This window comes from Dendrobates tinctorius, unplaced genomic scaffold (genome assembly GCF_039654945.1).
Source record: "Dendrobates tinctorius isolate UK_male_01 unplaced genomic scaffold, ASM3965494v1 ptg000239l, whole genome shotgun sequence".
In the NCBI taxonomy this organism is placed as follows: Eukaryota; Metazoa; Chordata; class Amphibia; order Anura; family Dendrobatidae; genus Dendrobates; species Dendrobates tinctorius.
In genome coordinates, this window is record NW_027361906.1 from 1,781,547 (window position 1) to 1,796,901 (window position 15,355).

At 42.2% G+C, this 15,355-nt stretch overlaps 1 protein-coding gene across 1 annotated transcript in view; it reads left to right on the plus strand.

The window, feature by feature from the left end:
- The window catches only part of DUSP10 (dual specificity phosphatase 10), a 69,060-nt gene extending 57,632 nt beyond the window's left edge, over positions 1-11,428 (plus strand). The window contains exons 3-4 of the mRNA XM_073556786.1: positions 8,474-8,842; positions 10,082-11,428. Coding sequence (XP_073412887.1) covers positions 8,474-8,842; positions 10,082-10,347 — 635 coding nt within the window. The 3' untranslated portion in view covers positions 10,348-11,428. The remainder of the gene's footprint in view (positions 1-8,473; positions 8,843-10,081) is intronic.
- The last annotated feature ends 3,927 nt before the right edge of the window (positions 11,429-15,355 follow it).

Genomic DNA, 15,355 nt, shown 5'->3' on the forward strand with positions numbered 1-15,355 from the left:
GGACGACTGGCTCAGTGGAGTCACGGACTGGATATAAGGCTGCCGACGCCCTTCTGCCCTGCGGGTGACTTCTCTGTGGACTTCTAGGACACCAGTCTGATTCCTGCTCCTCTAAAGCTAAGTTTTCTGTTTTGCCTGCTGGCATTTTTGTTTTGTTTTTTGTTTTCCTTGCTTTTCTGTATTCTGCCATTCCCTGCTGGGGTGAGCTGAATCTCCTTTTGCCTGTAGCTCTGTCTTCAGAATATTCCTGAGTACTGACATAGCTTTTTTGAAGCCTAGCGTCTTCAGGGCCTTTTTCACTGTCAGTCTGTTGGCTCTTATTTTCATAGGGTTTTTCACGGATTGCAGACAGCAGCCTTCCTGTCCTTTTCTATCTAGTTAGATTGGGCCCCGTCTTTGCTCAGTCTGTCTTTCTGTCTGTGTTAGTATTTTCATCTTGCTTCACCGTCATTATATGTTGGGGGCTGCCTATTGCTTTGGGGTCTGCTCTGGGGCAGTTTAGATTTCCCCTTTCTTTCTTTAGGCCTATTTAATTCTCCGGCTGTGATCGAGGGGTCTAGGGCATCGTAGGAACCCCCCACGGCTACTGTTAGTTGTTGTGGATAGGATCAGGGGTCTGCAATCCGATAGCTGCCAACCTCTCTGGTTTTCTGGACTTAGCTAGCATTTCTGTTTTTGCCTCCTACGGTGACTCAATCATAACAGGTCTAGTTCAGATGGAGGAATGCTATAGGTCTGGATCAGATGGAGGAATGCTATAGGTCTGGATCAGATGGAGGAATGCTATAGGTCTGGATCAGATGGCAGAACGCTATAGGTCTAGATCAGATGGGGGAATGCTATAGGTCTGGATCAGATGGAGGAATTCTATAGGTCTGGATCTTATGGATAGAAAGTCATTGCTAACATTCTGTCACATTTTGCCCTTTTTTGATTGGCTGCAGAATCTTCTATGTCACTGAAGTTATATCCTGAATCATTGACATCATCATTCTTCATTTATTACTTTATAATTAACATTTTTTTTGTCTAACTTTAAAATTCAATATGTTCCTATAGCCGCTCATCACTGTGCCTGACATCCCCCTTCCAGACAGCTCTACATAGCCGTCTATGACCTGGGGTTTTCCTTTGGGAAAGTCCATGAAAATAAAAGTGTTACGCTGTGGAACAAATCATCCAATAGATCTTTGCACCGATGATATAGATAGTGATGGAACTTCTGTCCATTAGCAACGCTTGTCTGACAGCCAACATGTACACCAGATCCTCCCCCATCTTTCCAGTAACCCTTAGGGGCCAGGCTTCCGTGCCAAGGTGGCTACCGCCATCGTGGAAGTAACGGTTGCGACTAGTTATGCCCAAATTTATAATGGCTGAAATGGACGTTTTTCACAATTTTATGATTTTTTTCTTGGATGCTTTTTGTATAACTGCATCGCATCCCTCCACGTTCCCCTCAGTAATCTGCCATCTGCCAGGTGCGGGGTGTAATGCGGTAGTGTTTCTCCCTCTTTCCAGGGTGTTCTGTTTCTATATAAATAAATGATCTCACCGTATCAGAAGGCATAACTGCTGTGTACACAAAACCCCCAACGACACTTTGCTTTCCTTCCCGTGTCACAGCAGAGCTCGATCCGTTCTGTTCAGCTGTAAAAGGGTTGTATAATGGACGGGGTTGGCTTTTATCGCCTTCCACGCCACTTTACGTTATTTTTTCCATTAATCAGTAATGGTTGTGACTATTTGAAATTAATATAATTAATATAAGGTAAAAAGAAATAAGTGATGTCTTCCTTATCTTCCAGTAGATTGTCGTTCCCCTTTTTCAGAAAGTCCCTCATTCAAAATCATACTTGATATGTAGGAAGGGGGTGGGAGGGGGATGCAGCTGCAGTTTTTCTCTCTGTGAGGCCTCATGCTGTGAGAGGGGAGGAGAAGGTGCAGGAAGTGATATTTGATTGGCTATAACAACCATGCATGGTGATGTGAACCAATCATAAGCATGATTAGCAGAGGGAAGAGAAGAAGAACCCAAATCTGCAGGTTAAAAGGGTCCATTTTTCATAAACACGGTAAAACTGCAAGAACTCTACTAACAAAGAACTAGATTCAATGTCAACACTATATATGAATACTTAGAGGACTTGTCACCAAGTCAGAAGTGGTCAGCTTTTGCTCTTATTTTATTCCCGCTGCTTCCTGGAGTTTTCGTCTTTTTTTTAATTAAATCCGCCATTGATTGATATGGGCCTTTTTATTTGGTGCTCATTTTTATGGTCTTTTTGAGTGCTCGGTGCTCATAAGATTATCCAGGAGAGTGTCTTCAGGCTGCTTTATGAAAAATGGACCCTTTTAACTTGCAGATTTGAGTTCTTCTTTTCTTCCCTCTGATAATCATGATTGGTTCACATCACCATGCATGGTTGTTACGGCCAGTCAGATATCGCTTCTTGCAGCTCCTGCTCCCCTCTCACAGCATGAAGCCTCACAGAGAGAGAAACTGCAGCTGCATCCCCCTCCCTTCCCCTCCAACAAGTGAAGTATGATTTTGTATTAGGGACTTTCTGAAAAAGGGGAACGCAAGCTATCGGAAGATAAGGAAGACATCACTTACTTCTTTATACTTAAAATTACATTTTCAAATAGTCACAGAGAGAGAAATTGCAGCTGCATCCCCCACATTTTTTTAACCCTATACAACCAAGAAGGTGACGACTGAATGGCTGACACCGAGTGGTGACTGCAGTCTATAGAATGCGTCTCACATATGTTCCCATATAGGCGAGGTGGCGGAACAGATTACAGCTGATTCCTGTATTCTAGGCTTGGCGCGGCAGCTCCATATGGAGCCATAAAACAATACAGTTGAGGATTACCATCAGGCAGACGTGCGATCAGTCTCATTTCCCTTTTTTTTTTTTTCTCACTCGGGCAAATAAAATCCCCTGCACCTGTTCACATTACATCATCCATTCCCCGGGAAGCGCGCGAGGAGCATGACACAGAGCCACTGTTCTGTATTGTCCGATGGCTGACGTCATTGTGTGCTCGTCGCCACAGAGTTCGGGTAGGTGGGGGATCCTCACAATGATGACACTATGAGGAAGACACACAAAACGAAGGCGAATCAACAGGAGCGACGCGTGGACGCTGAGCGCCCTGCCTGCTTCAAGGTCCCATCCCAACACGTAGTAGATGTAATAATATTAGCAAACATCTCCAATTAGATATGTAGTATAGTTCTTCTGATTTGCTATGTCTCTCTCCTCATGTGTAGGCATTGCAGGACCTTAGGTATCCATGGTTATGACCACTGATAAAGCGACAGCTAGTTGCTAGTGGTCGTAACCATGGATGGCTAAGGTTCTGCAATGCCTGCACATGAGGAAAGAGATACAGTGAATCAGAAGAACTATACTACATTTCTAATTGGAGTTAATTGCTAACAATAATATTATTATTACACATAATACGTGTTGGAATAGGATCTTGGAGGTGGGAATACCCCTCTAACAGTCACATCCGTAAATTACGGTGTGTATTTTTGATGTTGCAGAATTTCGGCACCAATTATTAGGTTATTTTGAGTTTTCTTCATTGCATTTTTTAATACTTTTTCGGGTACTTTTTGGTCTCTTTTGTATATTACTTGCATTGTTTGCAGTTTTTTTGGCAGAGCTTTCTTTGTAAAGTCATGTGAGGATTATTTGCATTTTGTCCCACACTTCTGTTACAGAAATGCAATGAAAACACATGCACTTTGTTATATGCATGGATGCTCTATGGTGCACGCCCAGTTGCTTAAAGGGAAAAATTGTACCTTTATTGCCAGGAGGTATAACTTTGGAACAGAGGGACATAGCAGGAAAAGAAAAGCTGTTCCAGAATCGGTGGAAAAGTACCAACTAGAGGACGTACTCAGTTTGAATAAAAAAAAAAAAATCAGTGAAAAGTCCCCCTTTAAGTCCCGCCCCCTGGATCATCAACCTATAAAAGGTGTGCACAAGCCAAACCCGCTCTGTGGCTTGACACAACTTAGGACAAAAAAAAAACTGCTCGAGAATCCATCTGGAATAATAGCATGTACTCAATAAAAACAATCCAGTGAAATATCGTATATAAATGGCGTAATTTTGGTAATCGGACACATATGAGTTGTGTGTATTATGGGATGGGAACAGGACAGGAAATCTCTTTACAATGCATAGACTTTTTTTTTTAATCTTTAGGTTTTTTATTTTAATTAATTTTAATAAAAAAAAAATCTACATGAAATGTAAAAAAGTAAAAGTTTTTTTGTTTTTATTTTTGTATCTTTTTATTGATTTTTGACTTTTCAGGGAATTTTCAGCTGTGATTGTTTACAGTAACGCTTCCTCATATTTTTAGGACTACGCCCTCGTTTCAAAGTGTGAGATGAGGTCGCCGTCTCATGTCTGGGCGTTGGCGTGCCTGACAATAACCTGTAAATCCCCTCATTTTGTCGGTTTATTATTACTCCTGTGATTTGCTTCTGTTTTTACCTTCGGGCTTTCCCCTTTCTATTCTTTATTGATCTCGCAGTTATAAGGTTCACAGGACACTTTTACAGATATCAAACTAAAAAAATAAAAAGAATTATATCGCTGCCATGGGAACTGACAGAAAATAATCTTTTGTATGCAAAATAGCCGGTATTCAGCGATCATATGAGTGTGATGATTTTGCTGGGGGCAGTGACCTGTCTCCTTAAATGGTTGAGGACGACCATACTAAGAGATACTGTCATTAAGAGAATGCTATGTAGCTAGTGAGTTCATGGTAATGCTAACAGCCCCAGCAGAAGAGTAATGTGTTGATCTTGATGGAGACAGTGACCTGTCCACTTATCACTGTTAGGGGTCATACATTTTTCCTTTTGTAAGCAAAATACTCAGTATACACAGAATATGGGTCACGGGAATGAAAAAATGCCATGTAGCCAGTACGATTATGGTAGCGGTGACAGCTGCTTGAGAGGAGTATGTTGATCTTGATGGAGGACCTGTCCGCTGATCACTGCTAAAAGAATTGCAGTGTGATAATAGATTTTCTTTTGTAATAAATATACCCAATATAATGCAAATATGGGTGATGAGATAAGAAAAATGTCATGTAGCTGGTAAGAACATGGTAATGATACAGCTGCAGGAGAGGAATATGTTGATCTTCATGGAGACAGTGACCTGGCCACTTGTATGCAAAAAACTTGGATCACAGAAATCACTGTCTGCATGACGTTAATGTTATTGAGCACAGGATCGTGTCATGAAGATAATGGCATGTAGCCAATAAGGTCATGGTAATGATATTAGCAGCTGGAGAGAAATATGTTGCTCTTGATGGAGACAGTGACCTGTTTTTTTGTATGCTGTATATCCCTATATATCGGTCATGGGTCACGGCAATGCGTAACTTGTCTGCTCAAATGGTTACTTACTTAATCAATGACAGGTACTTCATAGAGGTGCTGTGATGAAGAAAATTGAGGGTGAAACACTGTGTTGTCTATTACCATTGAGATCATTAAAATGATGACAGCAGCAGTAGATTAATGTGTTGATCTTGAAGGAGACAGTGACCTGTCCAGTTATCTTTGCTATTAGAACTGCCGAGCGATGTGACATTATCTTTTGTATGCAAAATATTTAATATAAAGCTGTCATGGGTCACAGAAATGCTCAGATTTTGTTGGCAGGCAAAGATCTGTTTGCTCACTTGATTGTTATTGAGAACAGGACCGTTCCTGATCATAAAAGAATGGAAGAATTCGATGTAGCTAGTAATTCTGATAGTAATAAGAAGAGAAAGGTGCTGAGCTGGATGGAGACAGTGACCTGTCCAGTTATCACTGTTTAGGGAAACTCCACCATAGCGATACATTCTCTTTGGCAGTGTGTTGATTTTGTAGGAGGCAGTGACCTGTCAGATTAAGCGATTGTGTTATTGGTGACAGGTCCATACTTCATAGGGGTACTGTTACAATGAGAACTGAGGGTAAAGCCATATTGCCAATAGATCATGGTAATTATGATAGTAGCAGGAGATGAATGTGTTGATTTTTACGGAAGCAGTGACCAATCCAATTAACTAAGCATTGCAATGTCATTGGATGGGCAGATGACAATGTAATTTGTGTTTTGTAAAGTTGCATCTTTTGCGGTAGTGTTAATAAAACAAACCTTGGTGTCCAAAAAAAGCTGAGATACACTTAGATACTTCAGAATTTCTCTTCTTTTTACAGTTCCCATCTTTGCTTTGTAGTATGGTCACTATAGATTACAGCGCAATGGAAGATGATTGTACTTTTATCTAATGGTGGAAACTTCTGTTCACAATCTACTAATTTCCCGGCCTGGACCTCGCTCACTGCTCATTTATATGCTGCACGGTTATAATGAGGACAGATGCAAGGTCGTCCTATGCTCACAGCTTAGAGATGCAGACGTCGAGCCAAAGGTGACCGCGTATAATGTATTGAGGTCCATGATCAGAATTCATTCAACGTGATTTTTTTTTTTTTCAAGACATAACCTAGATTTTCTTATGTAGGACCAAACTTGTTTTTTTTTTATTGAGAATTCCCAAAACACTTGGTCTATACAGATGTGCATAAAGGAGGGGCCCCTGTAACATGGAGGGGCTTAAAATATGCTACAAAGTGTGGCATCTCTGAATGCAGACCCCAGAACAGACCTCTATCGGCACGGCAAGCATTTCTGGGTCTATATAAAGGTTTGATCACAAAACTCAAGATAAAAAGCGGACGGCACCGCTGTTACAGTGTGACTTCAAATGATGTGCGGCATACAGAAGCCCAGCAGCTGGGAATCTCGGGTGCCAGACCTGGAAACAGTCAATCCTGGGAATCCATGCAAAGAGAAAAGGTCGCACTCATCGAGATCGAAGTTTCACTGATTTATTGACATATCATGAACATGTCAAGTCGGGGGAGTGACATAAGGAGTGCAAGAAAGGCTGACAACGGCCGTTTCGCGCTGCTCGAGCGCTTCAACGGGTCACGTTGAAGCGCTCGAGCAGCGCGAAACGGCCGTTGTCAGCCTTTCTTGCACTCCTTATGTCACTCCCCCGACTTGACATGTTCATGATATGTCAATAAATCAGTGAAACTTCGATCTCGATGAGTGCGACCTTTTCTCTTTATATAAAGGTTTGGTCCCATGTTAGGTCAGAAATCAGGGGTCTGGTCTTGGATCTCTAATCGGGGGGGGGACTTGAGTCTACCTTTTAGACCGGGGTCAGACTTGCATGTGCAATGCGAGAAACTCCCGCAAGTCTCTTGCATCAATACCCGGCACTGACGTCGGCACTTGGGACCTTAGTGGGCCGCTGTATGTATTTCTATGCAGCCGCACACTCCGGTCCCGAGTGACGGCGTCAGTGCCGGGTATTGATGCGAGAGACTTGTGCGAGTTTCTCGCATTTCACATGCAAGTGTGACCCCGGCCTATAGGGAGTCTGTTACTTGGATCATATAAATTTAGAGGGTCTGTATTTATGTTAGTTGGTCCAGGATCTCCAATAAATCTATATTTATTGAGGGGTCTAGTGTGTGGTTTATATTTTGGATTGTGCTTAAAGGGGTATTCCCATCTCCAAGATCCGATCCCAATATGTATTAAGTATAATAATAATATTAGCAAGTACTTCCAATTAAAAATGTAGTATAGTTCTCCTGATAACCTATGTCTCTTACCTCCTGGGTAGGCCATTACAGTAGCCTAGGTATCCATGGCTGCGACCATTCACATAGTGACTGTTAGTTACTATGTGTAACCATGGATACCTATGGTACTGGAAGGCCTTGCACATTACGTAAGCAACATAAATAATCAGAGGAACTATACGGCCTTTCTTATAGGAGGCATTTGCTAATATTATTATTACACCTACTACATATTGGCATATAAATGTCTGGTCTTTTTATTCTGTATACAGGAATCTAAGGTCTCTATAGAAGGATCTGGTCTGGGGTCCTAAATCAGGAGGGGACTGGTCTGGGGTCTGTATTTTCAAGTGGATCTGTATTGGGTTCCTGTATATTTAAAGGGTTAGTATTTAGATTGGCTGCTCCAGGATCTGGATTAATTTGGGGGTTAGGAACTAATCTGATTTTATTTACAGGTCTGTATTTGTTATGTTTCTGGTCTGGGGTCTATATACATATTTAGGGGGTTTTAGAGTGTGGTTTGCATTTATTTTGTTGTTTATATGTCTTTTATATAAATGAGTGGCGCAAAAAGTCCAAAAATGTTGCACCCATCGTCAGCAGCTCCTTTTGTTTTGGTGATGTTTGTTACTGTTTGTTTGTTTTTTGTTTTATCAGCACTGAGTTGTTTTGTTGTTTTGCTTGTTTTTTTTTTAAATTTTATTGATGTCTTGAAAGTTAGAAAATTAATAATTTTTCCCCTTTTTTTTTTTTTTTAACCAGGTGGCCTCACCAGTTTTAAACAGAACCATGAAAACCTGTGTGACAATTCCCTCCAACTCCAAGACTGTCCGGACGGAGGCGGCGCATCAGCGGTGACAATTACACTACCTCAGGCTGTCCCCAGCACTCCGGACATTGAGAATGCAGAACTCACCCCCATTCTACCTTTCCTCTTTCTCGGAAATGAACATGATGCCCAAGATTTGGAGAAGATGCAGAGGATGAACATCGGATACATCGTCAACGTCACCACACATCTGCCCCTGTATCATTACGAGAAAGGGATCTTCAACTACAAACGTCTACCAGCAACGGATAGCAACAAGCAGAATCTCAGGCAGTACTTCGAGGAGGCGTTTGAATTTATTGGTAAATTTCTCAATTTTCTTTTTTTTTTTTTTTTTTTTTTGGGGGGGGGGGATGAAGTGAAATGCCATTATTCTGAGATTAGAATAAATACCGTAGATCTAATTTTTTTTCCTATAAACAGCGCCACTCCTGTCTATGTGTTTGTGTCTGGTACTGCAATTAAATCAAATTTGAAGATAAACTGTCAGGTTTCCTTATCCTTGCAAATATCCCCTATTACCATTACCACTAATCCTGTCCCTAGCAATGAAAGTTGTTTTAGTGCATACAGAAGACACTGGCTGAGCTATTTGCTTGGGATGTGGCTCTTATCCGTAATTACGCTGGTTTGGGGGACCTGTTACCTAGAGAATCTAAGGGGTAATGATTTTCCTTGCAGAGAGTGACATGTCAAGCCTGACATGCCAAGGTGAGGAGACTTTTAAGCCTTGCAATGCTCCTCTGGAAAATATGCAAATCCTCTCTTCAGAGAGGAAGAGGAGTAAAATTCCAAGGTCACCTATTGAAAGTAGCGTTCCTAAGTCAATATCGACCCTCCAACGAGACTTGTCATATGACGGTAGCCAAAATCTCAATTTGCTGACACTGTGTTTCGGGGTACTGCCCCTCATCAGTGCAAAGTGTGAGATCTGGTTTGGCTGTGTGAGAGTCGTCTGACCGATATCCAAGGGGTAACATTTCTCCTTACCGGAGAGTGATAGGTCAAGCCTGACATGCCAAGGTGAGGAGACTTTTAAGCCTTGCATGTCAGACTTGACTTGTCACTCTCCACAAGGAGAAATGTTACACCTTGGATGCCTCCTACCCAGCCAAAATTGTCTCACACTTTGCACTGACGAGGGGCAGTATCCCGAAACACAGTGTCTGCAAATTGAGATTTTGGTTTTAGCTGTTATCCTAAGTCATATGGCAAGGCTTGTTAGAGGGTCAATATTGACTTTTAGGATTGCTACTTCCAGTAGGTGGCACTAGAGTTCTAGTCCTCTTCCTCTCTGAAAAGACAATTTAGAAAATCTATGTAACATATTCCCACTAATTAAATTCTACCTGCAGTACCATGCCCATCCTCTTGGTGTGCTGTTTAGAAGAACCATGTCTATTAGCTGTGTTGATAACCAAATTTCTGTATTCCAGTCTATTTAGTGCAGTACTTCAAAAGGGCACCGGCATCGTGTGGTCAAATGATCCCATATTTAGGGTTGGTCCAGTTTCTAAACTATTCTCCACTTTCTTTTCTAGAGGAAGCTCACCAATGCGGGAAAGGCCTTCTCATCCATTGCCAAGCAGGTGTGTCTCGCTCTGCCACCATTGTGATTGCCTACCTAATGAAGCACACGCGGATGACTATGACCGACGCCTACAAGTTCGTCAAAGGAAAGCGACCAATCATATCTCCCAATCTGAACTTTATGGGACAATTACTGGAGTTTGAAGAAGACTTAAATAACGGGATAACACCAAGGATTCTTACACCAAAGCTTATTGGGGTGGAGACTGTGGTGTAGCAAAAAAAAAAAAAATTATGGATATCTAAGAAATATTTTTCAAAAACATCAACCAGATTTAAAAAGAAGAAAAAATAAATCTAAAGAGGAATGTTAAAAAAAAATTTTTTTGGTAAATTTTTGAGAAAAAAAAAGTCATAATCATCCGTAGTCTGTGCAGGTTCATAGACTGAGGAAAGCAATGTTGTCAGGCATTCACCTACTGTGTAGAAAAGAAAATGTAACACGTTACTCGAGACGATAGCGCCAAAGATAGTGATGATGGAAAAAAAAGTTGAAAACGAAATATGCCATAATAGAAAAAAAAAATTATATATATATAAATATTCTTATGGCCAGAACAGGAAGGGTTAATTTTGGGTGTGTAATGTTATATTTTTGTATTCAGGTTGATACGGTATCTACAACCCGAGACCTTGACCATTACTTGGCCTCAGTGGCTTAATGTGCAATAATTTTTGTTTTGAGTGTGAGAATGTTTCAAGAGTGAATCTATACATAGTTATGGTGGCCATTTTGCTGGATCCTACCATTGTCCATTAAAAAGAGCTCCTTAGATCCTATGAGGCATACTTGTTCAGAATATCCACGGATGCCCCCCCCCCCAAACTCCCAAAGTTCCCTAATTTTTATGGGACTGCCCCTTAGGAAAGAAAAAACTATATTCTATGCCCTATAAAAATTCCAGGATGTTTTTGAGCTCCTCAGGGGCGGGGCTTAATATATTCCGCAAATAGGAATTTAAATGTTCGTGAGGCTTGATGTATCTTGTCCGACCTGTAAAATGGTGCTGCTCACTATGTGTATGAGACAGGTCCACTTAAAGTGGTGAAAAAAGCGCCAGCACTAAGACATAAGAGGTCTAGAAAAAGATGAAAAAATAAGCAATTTATTATTCTATATATTTTTGTTTTCATTTGAATCTGGTTACGGTGCCATAAACCTTGTTAAATATGTATATCAGAATGTAAAAAAAAAGAGGTTTTATTTTAATTATTTTTTTGCACAAAAATATAGGCGTGTTCCTGTTGTCTGTGTAAAATGTCATTTTGACTATAAAACCGGCAAAAACTAATTTTGATCATGTGTCTGTTTCATTGATTTCATTAACCTACGAATTCATGGGGCTAAATTCACACCTGTGGAAGGACATAGAAATAAAACTGAAAGCAGACCCCCTTATTTTGTTGCTATGATTTGCCATCCATTACAGAGATGTTTGGTATTTGTTGCCCCCTACAGAAACCCTGAGCTGAATCCCCTTGTTTATAAATATCAGTTCCTCAGGGGAGGGGTTACCTCTACAGATTCTCACCAGCCAATAACTAAGAAGACGGGACTAGCCTGGAACATCTTCTATCCTAGCTTCACCTGGCTTTCTCTCTGGTTATTACACCTTTGGTTTTCACATTCAGATTTGGGTCCCGATACCCCAACAATACACGACTGCCGTGGTCTCCAACTTGTTCTTGTCCCATCATGCCTAAACTGCGTGAGAAAATCCTAGGTTGTTTCAAGTGCCTCCGATTTGATTGTAAAATGACCGATTTAGAGAAATTTGCAAGTCAGACTGCTGTTTTGTCTCTCCCCTGTGCTTTACACTGCAGCTCTGATTCCTCAGATTGACTTCCTAATGTAGCAAAATCTGTTCTGTAAGTATTAGCACCCAGTGTGGAACTGCGCGAAGCATTGTCTATAAGGTGTAAGGACGAATGGTATCAAAGGAGGAATTCTACACAATAATACCGGCACAAGAGAGAATACATGAACGGCAATAGTCAGTACAACTGCGCCCCCTACTGTCCTCTCCATTAGAATTACACCTGTTGCATTTAACCGCAAACCCACCAGAGACTCCAGAGGACAAGTCTCGATGCCTTCAAGATCTCCGCTTGCTGTAAGTGAATGGAAACACTTTATCTACACGCCGAGAGCTGAAAACCTGGACAGACCTACTACTTATCACAGCAGAGGATTTGTTACAGTTGTCTTTAGTCCAGACCATCTTCTGTGAGCTGAGCCTCATGGGTGATACATGTTGCTCCCCACTAATACTTTGTGACATGCTGTAAAAACAGGGGAGAGATCTGAAGGTCCTGATACGTTTATCTCACCGGTGATGGACAGGACTGGATACAATTGCATCAACCCAGGGCGTAACGATCACTATGGCAGAGGGTGCAGAGGGTCCGAAGTCGCAGTGGACGCCCAAACTGCTGCATGACCACCTGACGGAAGCAGTGAATACAGCGAGCAATGGAGTCCAGGGCAGCGCCATGAAAACAAGCAAAGGGGACTGTTTAGCTGGGAGAGGTACGGCCGCCCGCAGGGAATCGCTGTGCACATCCACGTTCACCTATAGGGGTGTTCTCACGCTTGTAAGTTATTCCCTATGCGATGGATGGGGGATAACTTCCCGATCACTGGGCATCTAACCTGAAAAGTTCCCGAGAACCGTGGGCTGTAAGGACACCGTATGAATGGAGCGGTGGTCGATGATGTGCACCTCCGCCTTATTCATTCTTATAGACCGGCCGAGCGGAGGTGCGCACGATCGGCCATCTCTCCATTCCTATGAGGTCTTTAGAGCCCCAGTTCTTGGGAACTTATCGGGTTGGATGCCCGGCGATCGGGAAGTTCTCCCCTATCCCATGGGGAGAGGATAACTTACAGACTTGAGAAAACCACTTTAAGTAAAGCGGAGCGGCATTACCTACATCTGTATCTTGTGTCTCCGCCGGCCTCGGCACGGCGCTGCGTTAGGGTCCGGGGCGCACGGCTGAGCGCGTGAACGGCTCATCAAGGATTTTGTGTAATGTCCAGTATGCTGTGTAGTGTATGGCGGTGACGTGGGGAGATATGACGGTTGACCTAAGGGATTAGCCATGGATATGACCCCATTGTGCCTCTGTGGTTGGGCCATATAAACAAGACCATTGTGGTCACGATTATCGGGGCATATTATATATGATTTCACTTTTATGGTGCACAATCGCTGGGTACCTTGCCTGCTCGTATAGGGCAATCCAGCCAGACCGGTCACTGGAAGCAAGGATCACACAGCTACGACTTGTCATAGTAAAAAATAATTTAGTCCTGGAAAACTTCTTAAATTAATTATCTTTGACTTCACACGTGAATGGAGTAGGCGTGCCCATGCCTGCTTGTTTACTACCTATCCATCTTCAGTTTCCACTAACACCATCCTCCATGATGACTCCTGGAGGGAGGAGGGAGATGCAGCTGCAGCTTCCTATGGCGCAGACCAGCATGATCAGACTTTCAGAACATGTCCTGGAGGAGGTTTTATCCAATCGCACCTACTTCTTCCCTCTCTACCTTCACTTTCTATACTTCTGCATTCTCCGGTGAGGTCTCTCAAAGGTTCAGGGCTAGAACTTCTGCTTTTTTCACAGTCCCGATTTAGTATCTGATCAGAGGGTTCATCATGATAACTACGGAGAATGATCGTGTGCGCCGGATTAGGATTATAGTGTGTGTTACCTTCAGAAACATCGCCACTCCGGTCCAATGTCTGTAATTTCAGGTTAGGCTCTATTAAATTCAAAAGGGTTCAGTTGCAATACCACGCATGTTTTGTAATGGTTTACAACATGTTTAATACCTATTTTAAGGTGTCACTTATCATAATGGCCAGACCGGGACTTTTGGATCTTTTCTGGTGCTCTCTTTGGCACGGGAGGGCAATACGAGCTGTGACCCACAATACAGACCCCTAAAAGACTGCTGCCATCTGGAATAGTGGTCAGGAGCTCTTCAGCAGCGACTTTAGGTACCAAACACTTTCAGACTCTACATTTCCTGCTGCTTAGAGCATATTTTGCTCTTGTAACTTCTCTGCTTACTGCCATTGAATCGAAGCTTCTTGGTTTATAACCATAGACTGAAAAAAAAAACTGTACAGATACAATACTTGCAGACAAGGAATTATCACTAAAAGTAAATATTGACAGATGCTGATCATAATGTTTTTTTATTCCTTTTTTTTGGTCCTCCCACCATTCCATACAGTGCAGCAACACTCTCACATGAAGTGGTCCACGGATCTGTATAACCTAGTAAAATAAAGCACGTCGGAGCGCACGTTCCCTCTGTCAGTACTATGATGATAATGACTGCTGTGGTCTCTTGCTAATTGCTTATGTGCTGGGGAACATGTGAAATGTATCCTATGTGCAAAATTTTCAAAGTGTCTCTCCAGTTAAACATGGCAAGCTGACAGGGCACATCCCTCCCAACCCTGGACCTCCATACACTACTATATCTAACTCTCATCCTGCACCGCATAGAAACCCTGCCAATCTTATAAATATTTGGTGCTCGCCTTCACTTGTCTCTTTTAATTGTGCCCTTTGGAACTCAAGGACAGTGAGCAATAAACTCCTCTACATCCAAACTTTCTTCCTTTTAAAGTCCCTTTACTTTCTGGCTCTCACTGCAGCCTGGATATAGCAGTCGTACACCACCCCCACAATTGCTCTATTGTATGGTGGGCTACAATTTTCACATGCCCCCAGACCTAAGAGCAGACAAGGTGGTCATGTTGGTCTGGTTCTTTCATCACAATAAGCTTTCCAGGTCATCCCCCCTGTTTCCTGACTTATGTTTCCTTAATTCAAAGTCCAAACTGTTAGACTCTTCAAACCTTTTCCCTGCGAGTGGTGATTGCATCGCCCTCCAATCTCCTCCCATCAGTTTCTGGATCACTTTGTCACTTAATAATAATAATCTTTATAGAGCGCCAACATATTCCGCAGCGCTTTACAGTTGAACAGTTTCAAACACAACAGTCATAAGTTACAATCTACAATGAGGTGGGGGAGATACAAAGCACAGGTTTGTATTTACAGTGATGTATTTACAATGATGGTCCAGCCATCTTCAGGGGGTGGGGGTTAGATGGAGATAGTGAATGGGCAACACACACACGAGCATAAAATGACTTTGATTACTGAATGTGATAGGCCGCTCTGAACAAATGTGTTTT